Source organism: Nannospalax galili, unplaced genomic scaffold, assembly GCF_000622305.1.
Source record: "Nannospalax galili isolate Female #2095 unplaced genomic scaffold, S.galili_v1.0 scaffold85, whole genome shotgun sequence".
NCBI lineage: Eukaryota > Metazoa > Chordata > Mammalia > Rodentia > Spalacidae > Nannospalax > Nannospalax galili.
In genome coordinates this window covers 4045474-4068403 of record NW_008358866.1, presented here as the reverse complement: position 1 = coordinate 4068403, position 22930 = coordinate 4045474, and the positions used below count along the sequence as shown (strand labels likewise).

At 36.2% G+C, this 22930-nt stretch overlaps 1 protein-coding gene across 12 annotated transcripts in view; it reads right to left on the bottom strand.

Annotated features, from left to right (window-relative positions):
- The window catches only part of Adam22 (ADAM metallopeptidase domain 22), a 267323-nt gene that overhangs the window by 27187 nt on the left and 217206 nt on the right, over nt 1–22930 (bottom strand). For all 12 annotated transcript variants that reach the window (XM_008822497.2, XM_008822498.2, XM_008822504.2 and 9 more), the window contains exons 19-26: nt 20470–20520; nt 20012–20075; nt 17287–17392; nt 14926–15045; nt 10457–10625; nt 8181–8295; nt 6858–6948; nt 3760–3777 (exon numbers count right to left, since the gene is read on the bottom strand). In XM_008822497.2, coding sequence (XP_008820719.1) covers nt 3760–3777; nt 6858–6948; nt 8181–8295; nt 10457–10625; nt 14926–15045; nt 17287–17392; nt 20012–20075; nt 20470–20520 — 734 coding nt within the window. The remainder of the gene's footprint in view (nt 1–3759; nt 3778–6857; nt 6949–8180; nt 8296–10456; nt 10626–14925; nt 15046–17286; nt 17393–20011; nt 20076–20469; nt 20521–22930) is intronic.

Sequence of the window (22930 nt, the reverse complement as noted above, 5' to 3'; positions counted from 1 at the left end):
CATGATAGCACATGCCTTTAATCCCAGCATTTGGGAGGCAGAGGCAGGCAGGAGATTGAAGCCAGCCTGGTCTACAGAGGGAGTTCCAAGCCAGTCACTGCTAGCTACATAGTGAGACCTTGTCCCCCCCCCAAAAAAAAGTGTGTGTTTGAGAGAGAGAGAGAGAAAGAGAAAGAGAGACAGAAACTGGCCTTAGTCTCAGAGATCTGCCTGCCTCTGCCTCCTGAGTGCTATATTAAGGGCTGTATTACTACACCTGACACCACAATTGGACATTATTTATAAACAAATGCAAAAAAAGAAAAAGATAAATCACAGGTTTACCTTTAACCAGATAGCCCTCTCCAAGAAAGTCAAGAGCTTAATGCCAGAATATCCAGAAAGGAGGGTCTGTGGCTATTTCAGGTAGCTTCCTAGATTGGATGCTACGTTACAAACTGTAGCATAGTGCTTCTTGGGTCTTTATAACTCTACAATTAAGCATCCTTGTCATGTGTGTCATGGAATGTGAGAGAGAGAGAGAGAAAGAGAAAGAGAGACAGAGAGAGAGAGAGAGAGAGAAATAGTATATAAGATATACCAAGTCATGTTGGTAGATGCATAAATATCACTGAAATAATAAAAATATGAAAAGAAACCAAGAAAGATTTGGGAAGGAAAGATTGGAAAATAAGATAGCTAAAACAGGCAAGAGAAAAAGAAGTGGTGGGAAGGAATTCTGCTTAAAGTAGGATCTAACTATTACATTCCTTGTCAATCACAGTTATGTATATCTACTTCAGACAAAGGAAAGGATTTCGTCCAAATATGAATGCTTTATAAATTTAAATTCAGCTCATACTCCTTATTCTATTTCTATCTGCAAACCTGACTGAAAACTAAAATTTACAATTCTTGCTATAAATTATATAGCTGCTAAGTCATATGTATTTATGACATAAGAAACAATAAAATTGATCAGAAACAAAAGGCAGACATTTTCTGGAGGTTTTAATGAAAAATATATCTTTGTAATTACTGAGTATCTAAGGCTTCATTTTGGCTCCTTGGGTCCACAGTGCCAAGACGCCATCAGCAGATTGGAGGGGGGGTCCACTTCCATTATGTCCCACAGTGGGGGCTTCTATTTTTTTATTTAGTAGGAAGTTTATTATCAGATTCATTTCTAGAATTACTGTTGTCCCTGAGAACTTGAAAATTATACCCAATTTGACATTTCTGAGCCATTTCAGTATTTTCATCTGGCAAATGCCTACATATTTAATACAGCTTGAAAATTTAATGTCAAAGCTAAACTTCATGCTTTACCAGCCCAAAGGAATGTATGAGTCTCATTCTGGTTGACAACCTTCCTCTTCCTTAACCATAATGCTTTAAAGATTACAGAGAACTTTGACTTTAGAGTTGAGAGAAGTTAAAGCGATTTCCCTTCATCACATAATAGTACATTTCTAACCTCTTGTCAATAGGACTTCCCACCATAGAATGTTAAAGGAAATCCCCAATTTAAAGGTAAGTATAACCCCAAAATTCTTGGTTTTATTTCCTGGCATCTTTTGGAACTGGGTGGGTCTTTATTTGAATGTCTGAAGATAACTTTATAAGAATGAAAATGTACTGAGGAATACTGTGACTGTTGGCCTACCATTTCCTCTATGATTATTAATATATTGTAAAAAGAATAATACTAAAAACACTTCTAGTCACAACTTGATCTAAAGTACATTTTTTTACTCTCCACAGTAACATACAGTAAATTACAGTACACGATAGTTTAAGAACTATTACAAAAAGCTAATATTTATCCACTATGGACAAGGGGGAAAGTTTTGTTGAAATATAACCAACTACATACAACAAATTATTCTGAAGCTGGAACAACTCTTAGGATATGGACTAGATTTCAAGAGTGGCCAGATCAATGGAATAGTGAATTTTAAAGTATTAACTTTATCAGACAAATAAAGGAGATTGACAGTGTGGCAATGTGTTTAATCAGAGTAAGAAATTGGTGCATACTTTTAAATATCGATCATTTTTGCACAGTGTAGGCAATTTATGTATTTTGTATAGCATTCTGGGGAGAACATAGCTTAGGGCATTGTTTTAGGTTTGCTTAAATTACATTATTTGAGGCATTTTATTTCCTTTCTGTATGTTCAGCAGCATTAAACTACATCATAGACACAGTTCCTATGGAAATGGAGTTGGGTCATCACATTTTGATCTTATGAACTTAATCCTATTTTCTGAAGAAAGCCACCAATTTTAGATTTCTTATCTCTTTATTTTTATTTTATGTGTGTGAGTGTTTTGCCTGCATGTATGTAAATGCATCTGTGCTGTGCGTTGGCTATGGAGGTCAGAAGAGGGCATCCAATCCCCTAGAACTGGAGTTACGGAGTTATTAGACACCATGTAGATGCTGGGAACCAAATCCAGGTCCTCTGCAAGGGCAGCCAGTGCTCTTAACCACTGAGACCTCTCTCCAGCTCCAATTTTAGATTTGTGATGTGACTGATCAACTTCTATCCAACGGCAAACCTAAACAGCTCCTGCTCTCTATTCACATGCTTTTGTACACAGAATTTAAGACATATCACAAAGAAATCTAGCTGTCTTTAAAATCCAGAAAACTCTTAGTTTTTCTATTGCATTAGTTAATCCAGGAAAATGTCATTATTTCTAGTATCTAAGGCTAGGTATTACAACTTATTGTTCCAATCACAGTTATGGCCAGCATTTCAATTGATACTTTGTGGATACCAGGTATTCATAAGATTCTATAGACATTTACAGGCAAAGCCTTAAAGGAGTTTTACATGGCAATATAAAGGAAATAGAAGAGTAAAGTTTAAATTTTTGATTTGTGAAAAGATTAATGTTGTGGTCAAAGTCTGAAAAGATTTTACCACATTCATCATACATATTCCCAAACTGCCACAGGCACTCAATGGAACAAAGGAAAACTAAGCAGGAATCCACATAAACACCTTGAGCACAGGATTAAATAGCATATGATGTGCAAGACCCAGTGTGGGTTATCAAATTCCAGAATAATACTCTAAGTTTTTTATATCAATAGAATGTAGAATCAATACATTTTTAAATCGGAAAAGTGAAAGGTCTATCTCAATCCTATATCAATTTGGATAAAATCTGAAATTCTTATAAAAATTATGACTGCTTTGTGCCTTTTTATGCTGATGGCTAAATGGAAATTATACAGTTATGCTAAATAAGTATTTGACTTTCTCTATGAATGTTTTTTTATTAAAAAATAGTACAGGAGGCAGAGATTCTAACTACGCAAATTTCCTCTTTAACCACCATTATCATTAACTAACCAATTCAAATAGTATTTTCTTATATAAAGATAGCAGGATCAGTAAGAACAGAGTATTCCCTTGAGAGCAACAAATGACAAACTTTGTCACTTATGAATGGAAGCTATTAATATAGCAGTAACAAAGAAAAACTAAATTCCCTCAGACAGTATTAATAAGAACATTAGAAACATGAAGAAAAGCCAATAAACTAATGTAAAATACATGACAATTTAACATAAAGGGAATTTGTTTTACATGAAAAAAATCAATTTCTATTATATTGCTATAAAAATAGCGATTTTAAATTATTATTTCAGCATGAAGAGTCAAGATCATTATTAAATGAACCACTTAAAACTGCATTATGAATTTCAATAATGATAAGAGTTAACCTTTTCAGCCATATGTTCAAATCTTTCTCATCACATACCTCTGTTCTCGATAGTTTCTGTTCATAGAAGAGAAGAAGAAAACACAAGCATTAGTTATCTATAGCAGCACATGAACAGAGCTCTAAACATAAAAATCCTAGCATTTACTAAATGATTGTCACTGGAGGAATTTGAATGCCAAAATTAAAATGAGGAATACATACAAAGTTTTCACTTTATCATTAGAAGAGGTAACACCAAAAGGTTAGTGACAATATTGTCAGATAATTACTCATTTTAAAAAGCATAAATTGTAATCACCAAAGAGTAACTTTTATAAACATCTGCTGAATTGTATTAAACATTTATTAATGTTCTAAAGATAATGCTATTCTAAATACAGGTTTCTGGGGTGGGGGGTGGTTTAAATAATCCAAAAATTAATGAATAAAGTTACTTACAAAAATTAACTATATTTTCATAGATACGGGGTTCTAACTTATTCCTATTGGAATACCAACACCCAACTATAGCTCTTTCTAAGAATTTCAAGGACATAAATGTATATCAGAGCATTCTATTTATAATGTATGGCCAACAAAATGAGTTAAAAATCCAGCTTCCGGGGCCCCACTCAGGTATTAATAACCTGAGCTTCACACTCAACGCATTTGTTTAATGTTTAATTTCTGGTTTTTACCTGACCACGAGCTAAAGTAAACTTGGGTGACTTTCAAAATGAACTGATCTTACACTAAAATTTCTTCAGAAGATTGCACTAGCAGTAATTTTTCAGAAGTCACTGATTGTCTTGATATAATGAAATCCTAATATTTTGAAGGCACGTTAGAAAACAGGTCATCTGTGTTCCTTTCTCTAAGATTAAGGACAAGCTGCCCCCTGGAACCTTCACCTGCCAGGCCATCCGGTTCAAATCATAAGGACCATGATGGGCACATAAGGGTAAAAGTGACAATCTGGCACTATTTTTTTTCCAGAAAATATCAGAGAGGGGAAATATAAACCTGGTATCTTTCTACAAAGTGTTTTACTTTGGAATCCTTCACTCCTGAGACCTGAATCAGAAAGCTCCAAATGAATGTTCTTCATTTCCTATTCCCAAGCTCAAGGCTTGGAGACAGGGTAGAATATAGTTGGAAAAAGTAATGAGGAAAAGGGTTCCCATGTCCTAAGTCTGCTTTTTAACTTCAAATAGAAAATACAAAATATGTTAATAGTTTGAAGCCTCTACTAAAATTTATACATTCTGATCTATTTCTAAATATATTCTGAATAATTTTAGAAACTCTAAAATTTTGATCATTTGGGTTCAAATTATTTCAAAAAAAGATACTGTAATATAAGATCTTTTTTCTTAATCTGCAAAGTGCATATATTTAGAAATACTAAAAATAAAAAATGTAAAAACCCTGAAAGAAAACAAGTAATTTCAACTGACAAAGGTAATTTTATAAGCAATAGGTATGTTTTGGTTTCTTATTTTCTGAACAGCCCATTTTCCCAAGAATGTAAAAATAAAATATCTACTTCCATTCAGGTGCTCTAAAATGAATTTCATGTGACCAAATGAAAGCATTAAGGTATTGGGAAATATTAATGCTTGTAATGGCCCTTACTATATGTGTCCCACATCAGAGCCTTTGAGGAAGAGGGCAACTACAAAATAAAGCTGATTGCCTGTGGCATGAGGAGAGATCAAATTATAAATATATAGCAGGGCATGATGGTTCACACCTTTAGTCCCAGCACTTGGGAAACAGAGTTCGAGGCCAGCCTAGTATACATAGTGAGTTCCAGACGAACCAGGGCTACAGGGAAACCCTATCTCAAAAGGACCAAAAAAAAAAATTTATAAATACATAGAAATGCTTTCTTTTCAAACACATAATTTTATGACTACCTAAATCACACTATGAAAATTTCAGTGTGCAATATGCTCATAGGTACTGAGAATCTGCTATCAACTGATATAGAGCTAGCTACTGATTTATCAGGGCAAGGCTTACTATGCCCTGAACTCTTTAACTGGATTATGTCATACACAGCTGGGCCATGCTGTTTCACTGTTGTGCATTTAAGATCTCAGTATACTATATTCTGGCAGTAAAATAATTGCTCTCCTTTTTCAGACAATGAAACACTTTCAGGGTTTTAATTTCACAAGAAATTGGTACATATACCTTAAAGATATCTCCTTTGATTCAACTGGTTTAAGATGATGTCAGGTGATAATCACAGCAAACCATTACATAATGCTTACTGTGAGCCTGTCACTACTCTGAACATTTGACATTATTAACCCACAGAACAAAGACGAGTCTGTAAAAAGTATGAAGTAAATTTTTAATCTAAATTATTTTAATGCTCAACTTGCTGACCTATGTTTGATCCATGAGGGAAAGTGTGCTTTGAAATGAGGTAATGCCTAGAGTGCAGGTCTTCCAAATGGAAAGTCTCAGGCTGTGGGCTGACTGGAAAATCATCTTCAGAGACAGCAAAATACAGTTCAAAGTTGAAATAGTAAAGAAAACTATAATAGTTTGGATCTGAAGTGCTACCCAAACACGTGTGTGTTGAAGGCTTGGTCCCATGTAACAGTGTTCAGAGCTTGGATCTTTAGGCAGTGATCTAGTTACGGGAGTTCTGACTTCCATAGTTCTTATAAGACACCCTTAAGATTGATTTTAATTCACTTCAATGATCTTAAGACAATATTCAATACTTCCAGAATAGGAAAGTTGTTTCAAAATCGAAAATGTAATAAATTATCATTACTTCTAGTCATGCCCAGGGTAAATATTGACTGTTAAACCAGACTGATTCTCAATGCAAGCACAAAGCTAATGATAACACTACCTTCCAGATGTTCTCATTTAATCAAAATATTTTGTAATTATATTTAAAAAATTTTAAATTCTGTGTACATAAGTGTGGGTACCTGAGGAGGCCAGAGTGTTGGATCCCCTGGAAGTGGACTTATAGGCAGCTGTTACCCACCCAACATGGATGCTGGGAACTAAATTCAAGGTCCTGCCTGAGAAGCATTCATTCTTAATCATTAAGCCTTCTCTCCATCCCTAATAAAACTATTTTAAAGTATATTTTTATAGCAACAATACTGAAACATTTGACTTACTTATAACCCCAGGCAGTTATTCCTAATATGAGGGCCAGCACCAAAATGGTGCCGGCAATTATCCCTATTATGATATTGGTGCCAGCAACACCTGGAGGGGAAAAGAAGAAGGAAAATCAGTGGGGGTGAAATCCTCTCATTTGTAACCATCACAGTAAGAACATATTTGTTTTGGAAAACAGGTCAGTGGCCTTGTCTTACTCTAAGTCTTGGCATGTCTACCCACTCTATTCTTCCAGAGTTTTAAACAGGGATCAATAAATTTGCATGACTATTTCTAAGTAATGTCTTTTGGTAAGTCATTGAGATCTATATACTATAAACATTTTCATCTCTGCACTGATCATGGGAACAAACATCAACTTCCTTTGCTATTGCTGTCTGAAGACTTCAAATTCTTACTCTGTGGCCTTTTTATTAAAATCACATTATTAAGATTTTAAACCTGTATAAATAATTCAAATGAGTATATATTCCTTTGTTCTCAGCCTTGGGAGGTGACTGGACTTCGTGAATTAAGCATTGCTTCATGCAAAAGGATCCACAGTAAAGTGAAATAATGAAATTGTTTAAAAGAAAATATTTATCTCCCAGGTATGAGTTCTTTCAATAGTCTGCACTTAATTTCTTCTTTTCTTCGTAGGCCAATCGTTTAGAACTTCCCTTCCTAGAGTTTCTGATACATGTCCTCAAACCCCATCACTTTAACCAAGATTACTGCTTCTAGCTCAGACTATGTAAATCAAATTCTATAACAAAGTTCAAAATAAAATATTTAAAACCATTCTTTTTTCCTTATTTATTCAGTATAAAAGTATATAATTATCCTTTTAAATTGAGTACTTTCTTCATTTAAAAGAAATGCAAGGAAAAGAAAAACACAACAACAACAAAAAAAGGCATGAAAGTAGGATGGGAACCTTCTGGAAGGAAGGGGAGGTTGGTGAAGGTAAGAGGAGCATAAGTCAGGGTGGAGGGGTGAGTGTGACCAAGACACATTAATGAATTCATGGACTGGTTGGTCAAAGAATAAATCAATTAAAAAAGAAATACTAGAGTTTGTTTACAGCCTCAGAGATGTATAATGCTTGAAAACTCTCTGAAGTAGGACAGGATAAGGCTAAATCAGTCAACTAAACTATACTCTGTATGCCAAACAACTGTAGCTCCACAAGTGGACACCACTCATGTAGAGGTAATTTATTTTGTAGAGGTCATATATTTGTTATAATAAAAATAACCCAAATATAAATGTCCACAGCGCAGTTTTTTCTTAACTCAGTATTATACCGTATTTATATGTTAGTAAACTTATGTACCTACCGTTGCCAGACAGTGTGATGCCAGCCTTTCCATCGTCACTGTGAGGGAAGGGGGTACTGCAGTCCAAACCTGCCCAGTGCCTGTTACACACACACTTCAGCTCATTACTGCAAACCTGAAGTCAAAGGCCAGCTAGGGTAAATATCAATTCTCTAGTATAGAGGCAGGAGAAATAAACACTAATTTCTAATTTTTATGCACAGGATTTAATGATACTGAAAAAGTTTTAGTACCGTCTTCTTAATTACTTTATTTTTTGCTCCAATATTTTAAAAATATATCGCACGCACACACACACACACACACACACACACACCGCTCATTCTTTGATCTGTTCATTCAACATTTATTTAGTAAGAGGGGAATTAATCTATTTGAAACAACAAATCAATGAAATTATTGCTTTGAATTTTATTAAATGTTATGAAAAAGATACGCAAAAGTACTTATATATAAACTACCCAATACAAAGGATTTTTTGTTTCCAAAGAAAGCCTTTATCTCCAATGTTATTAACTTTTTAGAATACAAAATGAGATAAAAACAAGTCCAAGCCTGGCGTGGTGGTGCACGCCTGTAGTCCCAGCACTTGGGAGGCAGAGGCAGGGGGGGCTTTGGGGAATTAAGGCCCGCCCCTCTACCTAGTGGGGTTCCGGGAAGCTGGGGGTTTCACGGAGATCCTGCCTCCAAAAGAAAAAAAAAAAAAAAAAAAAAAAAAAAAAAAAAAGCCCAAAGGACTAGGGGTGCAGTTCAGTGGTAGAATGCTTGCCTAGCATGTACAAGATCATGGGTTCAATTCCAATGCTGCAAAGGAAGAAAAAGAAAAGAGGAAGAAAAATTCACAAAAAAGACACCAAACATCTTCCCACAGGTCTTGCTACAAAGCAGGATCTACCCCTAGATCTTATAATTCAGAAAACTGAGTGGAGTTGGGCATAGGAGTGAGGTGCTAGGTTTATGAAATTCCTCCTGAGCCAGGTTGTCACAGCAGGGGTCATTTCTGTCATATCTTGTCATTTTCCAGAAGACAACATATATCCACATATAAATGTAACTATAAAATAACTCCACTAGGAGTTTCAGACTAAACAGAAAGGGTTAGGGTTTAAAGTCAAAAGGTCTGGATTTAAGTCTCCATTTCATTACTACCTTCCTAAGGGACTATACCCAGGTCACCTGGCTTTTCCAAGTGTCAGCTTCCATATCATATGACAGTGTTAGTGATCCAGGGACAGGAACAGTCAGGAATAGTAAGTAACATAGCTAACGTTTACTGAACACTCACTATGCCCAAAATATTGTTTTAAGTGCTTTACAAGTGTTAATTCATCAATTCTTCACAACAGTCCTAGAAAGTAGGCACTATTATTCTCATTTTACAGAGAAAGAAACTGAGTTACAGGGAGGCTAATTTGCAACATCACTCAGCTTGCAAGAAGCAGAGCTGGGATTCAAAGTCACCTAATGGAGGTATGTGGTGTCTTCAGCAGTAGCATCTCACCATCAAGTTCTGGAGGGTAACCAAAAGCAATGGCAAGAGCCTCTAATGTTTGGGGGCTTGGGGGACCCCAGTGACGAACAACTCCAAAAGGGGCAACCCATACCTGGAACTAGGCCTTTTATATCATAGCCTATGCTGTCTGGGAGGGACTTTCCCTTATTATAGGGTAACTTCATTTAACTCCTTTTATATGTGTGTTTAAAAGGAAGCCTGTATAGTAGTAGTAGGTTTCCACATGGCATTTCCTAATGTCTTTACTGTTAGTTATGTGGCTGTGGCAGCTATTTATGTTTGGTTCTGAGTTGTCAGACCACCCCAGTAGTTAAATAATTGTGGCTCATTCACTCCATTCTTTAAAAATTTCCATCCTAGTTTTTTTTTTGTTTTGGTTTTTGTTTGTTTGTTTGTTTGTTTTTTGGGTTTTTTTTTTTTTTAATCTTTTTGAGACAGGGTCTCCCTGTAGCCCCAGTTGGCCTGGAACTCACTATGCCTGCCTTTGCTCCTGAGTGTGCACCACCATGCCCGGCTCCATTACGGTCCTTATTAACATTTGTCTTCTAATTCATTTGCTTAAGGAAGACTATAATTTTTCATTTTCTCAGACTTTTCAGATTACACAACAAAAACATTCAAGTAGTTTTGATCAAACTAGTGTTCGCATGCCAACCAGAACATGGATAATCACATTTTCCACAATTAAGGAAATATAGGAATTCATCTATTTCTGTGATATAAAAAGAATGAATGGCCCCCATGATGAGGTGCTGATACTTACTCCATTTCCTGAGCAAACACTGCCTTCTTTATTGCTTAAGCAAGTGCTGAAGTTGAAGGAAGCCACAGGAAGACACCTGTGTTCTAAGCACATCATTTGAGGACCACAAGGTGTCCCATCTTCCACATAGCCAAGATCAACATCTTCTTCAAGCTTAACATGCCCACCACTAAAAATAAATTGGGAGCAAAGAGAAAATGGGACTCCATTCATTCATATTCACCTTGAGTATATGCTCAAAAACTAAAATGTGTACAATACCACTTCTCTAATCTCCTATATTTCATTTAATAAAAACCAGTAATAAAACCATGCTCACATTCTTGTAGTCTTGCTTCATTGAGACAGGATCTCATATAACCTATGCTGGCCTCAAATTCCCTGTGTAAGCCAAATTGGCCTGACTTCTGATTCTCTTGCTGCCATTTCCCAAGTGCCAGGATTTTACAGACATGCATCGTCACACACAGCAATATGTTCTTGTAAGTGGAGAAAACAACTGAAACTTTTGATCTAATGCTTTTCAGAGACAATGAACAGTTTCTTTTTTAAATTTTTTTTCCTTTTATCATCCAACAGTTTCAAATTAAACAAAATTATAAAAGTAAGGGCCTGAACTGAACTAGCTCTATTAATTTTTCCTTGGATGCCACATTAAATCTAACTGGTTTAATAACAGATTTCAAATGTGTTTCAAATAAGGATCAGAATTGCATTTAGTTTGCATTGCCCCCAAATACTGTATATGTGCAAACTTGATTTGAGAGTGACTAAACTACTGTAGTCACTGCTCAATATAGTTAAGTTCATGTTTGCTTTTAGAATTAGAGAAAAAAATAAGAAAATATATATTTGTAATAATTTACTCATAGGTGCCTTGTCAATGCGCTAATATAAAAATTTTCATCTTAATTTTTGTCAAAATTATATATGCATGTAGGGCCAATTAGATAAACTAATGGTTTTGTATGTGTGTTTGTGCACATGTGTATGTGTATGCACATGTGTTTATGTACGTGCACATGAGTGTGCATATGTGAAGGCTAGAAGTCAATGTTGGCTGTCTTTCTCAATTGCTCTCCACCTTAGTTTTTGAGAAAGGGTCTCTTTGTTGAACCTGAAGCTTATCAATTCAGCTAGACTAGCTGGCACCAAGCCCTAGGGAGCCTTCTGTCCGCATCTTGTAGTACTGGGATTACAGGTGTGCACTGCTGTGCCCAATTTTTAAAATTTTTATTTATTATTTTAATTTTATATTTATGAGTATACTCATGTCATATAATGCCCATGGAGGCCAGAAGAGGGCACTGTATGCCCTGGAACTTGAGTTAAGGACAATACTTTGCCATGTGGGTGCTGGAAACCAAACCTGGGTCCTCTGCAAGAGCAGCCACTGCTCTTAACCACTGAGTCATCTCTCCAGTCCCTGTGCCCAAATTTTTATGTAGGTGTTGTGGGTGCTGGGTATCAAACTCAGGTCTTCATACTTGCATGGCAAGCACTTTGCCAACTGAGTCATCTCCCCAGCTCCTAGATAAACTATTTTCTCAATTTCTATGAAGCTATTATTTATAGCCCATAGTTTTTGTAGGAGAAAACCACTTTCTACATTATTGATCCTTTATTATTTACACGTATCTAAAAGTAAGTTTATATTATATCATTTCCTTAGTTTATTTATTTATTTATTTATTACGTATGTGTATGTATATGTGCCTATATAAGTTTATGTGCATCACATGTGTGCAAGTGCCCATGAAGGCCAGAGGGCATCTGATGCCCCAGAACTGGAATTACAGACAGCCATGAGACACCTGATGTTGACAGAACCCAGGTCCACTGCAAATGCAAGTACTCTTAATCACTGAGCCATCTTTCCAGCCCTTCTGTTTTTTCAACTCTAAGTATTATCAATTGACTTCTTTATATAGAATAAGAGAATTTATCTCTTTTATCTCCCTTAATGACTTTGCACACAATTTCTCCTCCCATCCTTTCATTATAAATTTTATATAATCACTAATAAATACATAAATTATAATTATAGAAATGCTATTCATTTGAGCAAAGCAACACTGTCATGTTTAGATTCTTTCACTTCCTATATTGATTTTTGTTTTATCTTAGATTATTCTTTTATTTCTTTGTGGTTTCTCTGTCTACTGACCTAAGCATTTATCATCCTCAATAAAAACTTCACCTGATTTCTCTGCTGGATGTCAAAATCTCCACTGAAGATCACTCCACTGAACTTCAGTTCATCTTCTTATGAAAATGTTTCCTGGAGTTTCTACCTGCTCCTTCCTGACCTGATTTTCCCCTGTACCTGGCACAGAGCTGTAAATCCTGGGTTCCTCTCACTATCACTATGATATGACACTGTCTCTCTGTGGTAGACATCCTGCTTCCTATAACCCTGGCCTTTCTCTTCCTCAGTTTATTCCTTCACTTCTATGGAGCGTGATTTCTATTAGCTTCTTGAAGAAGAGTGTAGGAGAATAAATTTTAGAGACATTCTCATGATAAAAAGTCCTTATTTTCTAGTCTCAAATTACATCTGATTTTAAAATGTATTTACTTATGTATGTATGTATTTTATGTGTATTTTATGTGTATGAGCATGTATGTGAAGAGCACCACATACATGCAGTACCAACAGAGTCCAGAGAGGGTGCCAGATCCCCTGAAACTGGAGTTAGGAATGGCTGTCAGCCATTCTATGGATGTTGGGAACCGAATCTGGGTCTTCCACAAGAGTGGCAAGTGCTCCTAACCACTAAGCCATCTCTCCCACTCCATTTTTGTTTGTTTGTTATTTGTTTGTTTGTTTGTTTGTTTGTTTGTGATAGAGTCTTGGTCTCAAACTTGAGGCCTTCCTCCTGGCTCAGTCTTTGAGTACTGGCATTACAGGTGTGTACCGTGATGCCTGGCTTTGATTTGATACAAAATTTTAATATGTAAATGTTTTTCCATTGTCTTCTGATTCCTAGGACTCCTGATGAGAAATCTGAAGTCACTCTAATTACTGAGCCTTTGTTTTTCCCTCTTCTTGGAAACTCTGGGGATTCTTTGTCCTATAGTTTTAAATTTTTAATAATGATACTTAGATCTACCTCTGATTTCACTCATTCCTCATACCCGCTGAACCTGTTAAAAAGGAAACTCAGTCGGTATTGAGGCACATGCCTGCAATCCCATCACTCACCAAGCAGAGGCAGTAGTAGGATTAGAAGTTCAAGGCCAGTCTCAATCACAAAGTGAGACCCTGTCGTAATAACAAAAACAATACTCAAAAATTCGAGTCCTTGGAGTCTAGAGCTAGTCATTGACAATTTGCTTCTCACTTTTTTCTTTGTTCTTTATTATGTCTATTTTAATTTGGGGGAATTTTCTCCTTGTTCCGTTTCTTTTATTTTTGCCCTACTTTCAGGGAGACAATTTCAACTGCTGTTTCATTTCTGCCACTGTATTTTTAATTTCCAACAGAACTTTTTTCTTCTACATTGCTTTTTATTAAGTAGTACCTTATTTTATGATAAAGTCTTGTCTCTCACAATTATAAATAAGTATTTCAGTTCACTCCTGTATTTCATGTTGGAGACTTTCTTTACATGTCTACTAGTAATAACCAGACAGATGATTAGAACATTCTAATTAAGCATTTCTCACGGCATCCACACAATCTTGATATCAATATTGTCAACCATCCTCCAACTTAGAAATGTTCTCTTTTATTGTCTGTGGAGGATAAAATACAAATTTTCCATGGGAAAGTGGGCAATTCCATTTGGAGCTGAGCTGAGGAAATGATTGGTGGATCTGACTCCTTTAGAAGACTTCTACTTAGCTTCTTTATTTTAGCGCCTTCCTCCAAACTCATTTTCTCCCTCTTCCAAAAGTAGATGATGATGTCAAGTTTTAAACCTTCTGAGATACAAGATAACTTGGGTTGGGTCTCAGTTTTCTCTATTACTGGCCTAGGAATTCAATTCTCTTGACTCTCATAAGTTATGAGCCAGACAGGCATTTGACGTGCACATTCCAAAACCATGATGCCACTGCCTCTACTGCTTTTCTCTGCTTTCCTGTGGATATAAGACCTATTTATGTATGCCCTCTAAAGAAAATCCACTTCGGTGGGACTTCAGCAAGAAGCAAAAGGAGCTATCACACAATGACTCTGTGCATAAGATACCATTTTCCTTAATAAGAAGGAAATGCAAGCTAAACCCTGAAAGATTTCACTGAGCAACTAAATGTAACTCCAGCAACCACGTAGCAGTCCACATTCATCACTTACCATCTTTTAATTTCTTTTGTTAGGATTTACTCAATCACCTTTATGAACTAGATTCTATTTCAGATTGATAACAGTCATATCAAAAGAAAACAGCAGTCAGTAACAGTTGTAAGCTGTATTTCTGGGAAGTGAAATGACTGATGTTTTCATGGAATGGTTAGATAATTACCTGCAGTTTAATGTTCTTCCCTGCTGCACAACTAACATGGATGTGATTTCACCATCAAGTTCTCCAAGCCGTGGGATATTGCCAATATTGGTGCATAAAAGGTAACCACAAAGCACATCCCTGTGTTAAAAGAGTTAATGATCATTTACTTTCTCTCTCCCCAAAGATACAATGAACCCTGCCCATTGGAATAAAAATCTCTCTTTTTAGTATTTATTTTCTGCCAGTTATCAGTTACTTGTATCCTAAGCAAAATAAAAGAAGCCCAAATGGGTTTGCCTCCTGCTCTCAGAAATGGCTTCTCTGAGACTCTACAGGTGAATCAATCGTTTCCTACCTTGTCTTTTACTGCCTATCAGTTCAAGAATTTATCTAAAGAAAACTCTCCACAAAATACATACCTTTATCAGAATTACTTGCTGGATCTGAAAAACTATTTCTCATATTTGGTACGCAAATGAACTTTGAACTGAGTATTCCTCTGTAATATAGCTCCCTTTATAACCTGTCTACAAAAATCAATGAAGAGATTATACATTGCTTATTGATTCCCAACGAAAGCCTCTCTACCCCTTCATCAAGATATTTTTAACTTCCCCTCCATCTATGTGATTATAATTTAAAAGATACTTTGCTGGAGTTAAATATTACCTTACATAATCTTTATCAAACACATTTTAGATATCAATATAGTATATACTTAAATAAAACTAATAAAAACTGATTGATTAGGAGACCAGCAAGGTCACAGGTGGAAACTTCAGACTTTATCTAATGGGTAAACAGAGAAAAATAGAGAACTATATCACCAATGTAAAAAAGTATTCATTTATTCTCTAAAAATATTTTAAACATTTCAATATATGCAAATACATAATGATTATATTTTAAATATTTCTATGCCTTATAAACAAAAATTCTTTTTCAATATAGAAGACATAGTCAAGTATTTTTTAGTTCTATTTATGCACATTAACCTTTGTAATTTACAATATGTAATACAAATTGACATAATCTTTATCCTTAAGGAAACTATACTACCTGACTAGACATATCACATGCATAAACATGTATAAAATAAAGAGTTGAAGACAAGAGCCAAGAATAGCACAAGGCCTATTCAGAGGGGAACAGAGAAGCAATTAGTTTCTATAGAAAATCAGGAAATAATAGAGAAAGTATTTTCCAAATGGGCTTTGAAAAATGGATGCATTTTTCACTGCTGATGATGTGTCTGTAAAGACTGTTTCCAAATAATGAATAGCTAAAACACACAAATTAAGGTTGGGCAGGGTGATGCATGTATTAAGAATAGTAAGATTCAGACTTTGGAGGATAAAGAAGAAAAGGTTTTTAAAAACATAGTTTGGGTGGAATCAGGAAGAAGTGCCAAGCTGGGGTTCCAGTTCACTTGTTAGATGAGACAACCATCATTCAGCAGAGTGGCTAAGAGAGCATTCTGACATCAGATGGCCTCAACTCTAATGCTATTCCTGTCTTAGCTACATGACTTTGGGCACATTCATTGACTCTGTCTTAGTTTTTTTTTTTCATCTATAAAATGAGAGAACTGTCATGATGATGTCACCAAAGTGAGATGCAGTGCTCAGCACACAGTATGCATTTAGTACATGTTGAACACTAACCTATTAATTAGCTATGTGGAGCTAATGAAACCTGAACAAAGAACTGACATATCCAAAAGGACTTAAAAGAGGATTATCCTGGTGATAGTATGCTACAGACTGCCAGCAGAGAAAACTATTAAGGGCTTTGTAATACATGGAGAGTTAGTACAGGTCTTAATTTGGATAATGGCAGTAACAGTGAAAATGAGCAGATAAAGATAAATGGTAGGGAGCAAAAGGGAAGAACGATTATGCTTTGGTGTTGGACAACGTGTGGAGAAAAGATGGAGGTAATTATTCTTATTCTACACAGGACAGAGACATTGAGACATTCAGGAAAGAAAGAAAAAGAAAGAACAAAGGGAAGGAGGGAGGGAAGGAAGGAAGAGAGAAAAAAGGAAAACGAAAACTAGTATCTCATTCAACTGCATTAGGTTGTGAGTGCTTTCATTTTCCTTGCACTTCAGATGCTAGGAAGTGCTGTCTCAGTGAGAAAGTTCTGTAACAAGTACAAGGCTGATCTAGACCTTAGGAAAGAGACCTAAAGCACAAATCAAGATTTGGAGACCTTTGTGATGTTGGAACCTCAGGGGAAAATGAAGCAACTAGACCAGATAGCTGCTTTACTGGATACAGAAAATAGAAACACACTGTTCACTAAAAATGTGTACTTGCAAACCAACTAAGTAATGAACTCTGAAGGATAAACCTGGGGTTAATGTTGCCACCTCACCGTTTGTTGCACTGTATCCATGTATCTTTGTCTTTTCCACAGTTACCCTTCTCAGTCCCCTCGATATTCAGTTTCTCATAGCAGTATTTGTCTGATGCTGTCACCTCTGAAGCAGAACAGAATTTCCTATCAGCGATGGAGGTAACATGGAAGCTGCTCAAAGGTTTGCAGTAAAGGGGCTCTCCAATGTTATCAAGACAAAAACAAGAATTGTACTATCACATACAAAAGCTGTCCTATATGACAGACATGGCTCCAGTATTCCATGACTACATATTCCATGACTGCTGATTTGAAATAGGAAAGCAAGTATATACAGATCTGTGATGAGATTCAGGCTATAGACTATGAGAACACTGCTTAGAATTTGGCTACTAATTAGGGAATGATACCAGCAAATGGTTCCTGCTTTAATCTCAGTGCCAAATACATGAAATTCTGAATCAGCAAACTTTATTAACAAAAGGGCAATTTATTAAAATAACTATGTGGCATAACCAGATTCAAGAAACAGTGGCATAATTACTAATTCTTAGCAGCTATCAAAGTCAATTTCATTTTGCTTTTAGATGAAATTGATTTCACACTAACTCTGAAAGGCAAAAAACATTTTAAAGTACGCCAGCATCTTTGTGGGTTTTAATCTTTTTTGAAGCAAGGGTTGGCTATCACAGTTATCTAAGAATTAGAACAAAATGACTTTTGCAGCCAGTCACAGTGACACAGGCTGGTCACTTGAGAGACGGAGGCAGGAGGACTGGGAGTTCAAGATCATTCTTGGCTGCATAGCAGGTTCGAGACCAACCTAGGCCTCATGAAACCCTATTTGAAGAAACAAACAACAAAGACTTATTCAAACTAAGCAAAGGTCAACTGGTAGCACAAGTTAAATACCTTAATTCAAAAATCTGAAATGCTTCATATTCTATAACTTTTAAAAAGCTAATAAGATACCAGAAATAGAAAATCCTATGACCTGGGCTGAAGATAGGCTATAGTAAGGGCACTTGTTGTGCAAGCATGAGGACCCAAGTTTGAGCCCCCAGCACTCAAGTAAAAAGCCAGGAGTGGCTATGCACATGCTGGTAACTCAGCATTGTGGGAGTGAAGATAGGAGACTACTGAGGGCTTGCTGGCTGTCAGTCTAGTTCCTGGGTCAGTGAGAGACTCTGTCTCAAGGGAATGAGGTGGAGAGTAAAAGAGCAGGATACCAACATGATATTCTCCTCTGGCCTCTGCATATGTATGGGATGCATACCTGCATATACACATGTGCATACAACATACACACACACACACACACACACACACACACAGAGAGAGAGAGAGACACTCCGTACACATAAAGCACACACTCTCATAACATACACATACTCAGCAATAAAAAAAATTTAAAGAAAATTTCATGACCTGATCTAATGTAATAAGTTTCAGTCAAAATGCAGGTACCCTAAAAATACTATGCAAAATTACTTTCATGATAAGTGTATATGTAGGAAACATAAACGAACTTAATGATTAGACTTGGATCCTATTCCCAAGATATCTCATTGTCTATAGAATATATTCCCAAATCATAAAAATTCTGAAATCTGAAGCCCTTCTGGTACCAGGCACTTCAGATATGGGACACTCAACCGGTACATATCAAGCAGCAGCTAATTATCTAGGAAGTTCCTCTCCTACTTCTTACTGTTAGTCACTATTTTTGCTCAAGAAGAAGGGAAAAAAACTCTCTCTCTTTGTTTAGAATAGAAACCTGCATGACTAAATTTCCTTCTCATTGCAATGCTTCTCAAGAGAATAAAAGGGCACATACTCCCTTCCTAAAGGACTGCAGCTACTACCTCTGATATCTGATTATTATTTTTATACTTTTTTTTTTCTTGGCACAAATTATCTTCTAAAAGAGCTTAGCACAAGCCAGGCATGGTGGCAGATGCCTACAAACCCAGCACTTGGGAACCTGAAGGAAGTTCAAAGTCTGCCTGGTTAACATACATAGCCTGGGCTACAGAGTAAGGCCCCATCTAAAAAATAAGTTTTTAAAAGTGTTTAAAACAAAAATTTCTCTCAGAAATATTGGCTAATAATATTTCTGTAGAAAAATACATATTATACATTTAAATATAAATTTACATACAGTATAATTTAAGTAATATTATTCAAAAGTAACTGTCATACATTCTTTAAAACTGATAAATATTGAAGGGAATAACATTAAAATTTCTTTGTTACACAGGAGGGCACCTGTGACTAGAAAAGCTAACTAGAGCTTAAGGATGATAGTTGAGAAGGAAAAGGCCACTCTAGCTAAAATGCTTAGATCTAAGTCAAGGATACCCTACCCAGAGTCCGTGTCCATCCACACGGCTATACAGAGCCGTATGGGCCCTTTTGCTCAAGGGTACTCAGCTGAAGAGCTAAAGTCCAAGTCTGCTCTGTTCTGCAAGCTGTGCACCCAGGCGTGGGTTGCCTGCCTAGCAGCAAAGGCACCTTCTGTCTCATCCATAGGCACTGCCAAGTAGCAGAAAGTATGCAGCCATGCCTTCGCAAAGAAGGTGCCTTTCTCTAACTTCTAAAAAAGTGCCCCTGCCCAGTCCTGCAGTAGCTTTGAGAAGCCTCCAGTCATGAAGTGGTTAAGAACATACTTCTAGCCCATACATCTTTATGGAGTGTGCCTGATACCCTATGGGGAAATGATCGAGCCATATGATTTTCTTACTTTGCCCCCAGATGTATTTGCATTGTCTGTCTCTGGTTTTACACCTTCCTCCAAAGCAAATTCCCTAAAATGAGAAAAAACAAATGCCCATTAGTGATGTCATGTCTTCTTAAGACAGAAAACTTAAAAAAAAAAAAAAGATCATGGGCCCGGCATGGTGGCGCACGCCTTTAAACCCAGCACTTGGGAGGCAGAGGCAGGTAGATCTCTGTGAGTTCAAGGCCAGCCTGGTCTACATAGTGAATTCCAGGACAGCTGGGACTACAGGGAGACCCTGTCTCAAAAAGACCAAAAAACAAAACCATAAAGATCATACAATTGTGAAATAAAGGACATGAGAGTTATTGTCTGAATTAATTATGAACCATTCAAATTGATCTTCCTATTTAGATAAAATTTCAGTATTTCTTTTATGCTGGTAACATATGGAAATTTCAGGTAGAAGTGAAATGACTTACCTGAACACCATCACATGAATATCCATCCATCTTATGCACATTAGGGGCACACTGGGAAGAAAGGACAAACTATGAACCAAGCTCTCAGTAAAATATGAAGCAGATCTTATCATGTTACTGTTTTCTATTTAAAAATAAAGGTTGGTAATATACCTGGTCAGTTAAACTATCTATAAATAAAAGCTTAAGGTTAAGAGAAAGCATGAGGAAATATAATTAGCGAGCATCTCCCCAAAAATATGAAATCTACCAGAGACAAAAAACTTATGATTACATAGCTACAAAAAATGAGATTTACTAGAATGGCCCAGTGAATGACACACCGAAGAGCATCTGCTTCATTCAGATACACTAATCCCCACAGAAGAAGACCCAAGGCCTAAAATAAAATCAGTGAAGCAGAAAGTACAGGGAAGCAGAGCAGGGACATGGGAGGCAATTAACTAAAACAAAGTATGTATGAGAGTCCCATATAGAAGTGTTATTATTCTGTAAGCCAACTTTAAAAATAAAAATTATTTTTATTTTTTATTTTTATTTTTATGTGTATGTATGTTGCCTGCATGTAAGTGCACCCATGCATGCTATACCCATGGAAGCCAGAAGAGGGTACTGGATTCCCCTGGCACTGGAGTTACAGATTGTTGTCACCTGCTATGTGGGTGCTGGGAACCAAACCTGGATCCTCTAGAAGACTGGCCAGTGCTCTTAACCATTGAGTCATTTCTCCACCTCCAAAATAAAATGCTTTTTAAAAGAAAAAAATGGGGAAGATTTTTGAAGGGAGAAAAAAAATGACTCATGATGAAGTCTATTTTGATGATTAACCTTGAAAAAGGATGTTACACTTTACAACACTATTATTTTTTTCTTAAAGCAACTGAAAAAATTATAAAGCATTCCTGTGAGGATATAAACAGAATTATTTTAAATTTCATTGCTATAGTGATAGAAAAATGTATACTTATCTAGTCATTTGAGAAAACTTGGGAAATGTTAAAGAACAGAAAAAAAATAGCCAGGTGTGGGTGGTGCATGCCTTTAATTCCAGCACTCGGGAGGCAGAGGCAGGCAGATCTTTGCCTCAAAACAACAACAACAAATATGATAGAGAAATCACATCCTGCCACACAAATGCAGCTATTTATTATCTCTTAATACATTTTATCTCTGTATTTTTCTAAAAAATTAAAATTTTAAGCATAAGTATACTCACTTCTTTGATTTATTTTGTCATATAACATATAAACTTATAAGATTTTTATAGATGACATTTTAAAATATTTAATTTATTATTTTTATTTTATGTGTATGAGTGTTATGCCTGCATGCAGGTAAGTGCACCCGTATCATGCAATGCTCACAGAAGACAGAAGAGGCTGTTGGATCCCCTGGAACTGACGTTATGGACAGTTGTTAGCTGCCATGTGGGTGCTGGGATTTGAACCCAGGTCTTCTGCAAGAACAACCAGTGTTCTTAACCACTGAGCCATCTCTCCAGACCCAGATAGATGACATTTTAAATGGATTTATTTTAAGGTAGCATTCTACTAGAATAATTCTTTTTCTTAAATATTTTATTTATTATTTTTATTTTATGTGTATGAGTGTATTGCCTGCACGTATGTGAGTGCACCTGTGTCATGCAATGCTGTGGAGATCAGAAGAGGGTTTCGGATTCCCCTGGAACTGGAGTTAAGGGCAGTTCGTAGCCACCATGTAGGTGCTGGGAATCAAACCCAGGTTCTCTGCAAGAGCAGTCAGTGCTCTTAACCACTGAGCCATCTCTCCAGGCCCTAGAATAATTCTTTAAACGTATTTCCAATTAATTTATTCTACTTAATTCAACAGAGTACCTTTGTAAAAACCTTGATTTTGGAGTTAGGATTATCCAAAAATTCCTTCTTATTTATAATGAAATTAATCTAATATACTTTACACCTAGGAGCCTTAGTGGTAATTATTCATTGAAGTCTCCATACCATAAGCATTAGCTTGGAAGACACTGCCAAATACATACTAAGTAAGGGGAAATAACTCAACATAAAAATCTCCTTGTATGGTTCCTTTAAAATAAACCATTTTAAAATTATTATTATAAGTATACTGTTACTAAATCCTCCTCTGGATTAAAAAAAAAATTGTAGACAGTCCTTGCTCTGCTATACATGAATTTCAGTTTCAATGGTTTTACTAAATAAAGCCAGTCCCTTATATAAAACACAAACTTCACTCTTTGTCTTCTGTCAGCTGGTCGCTGGGCAATTAACAGTTGCCCATCATGACCAGTGACCCATCTTGTCCCTTCTTTCAGGGTCTGTTTACAGTTCATAACACAGGCACCAAAGTGTGTAGATTATGTTGCCTTTTTGTTTCTTGGTGATAACGTGAGATTTTATAAAGATGGATAATTGATGAGAGACTGGCCAGCAAAGTTGAAAAGACAAGAGCTGCACCGGTT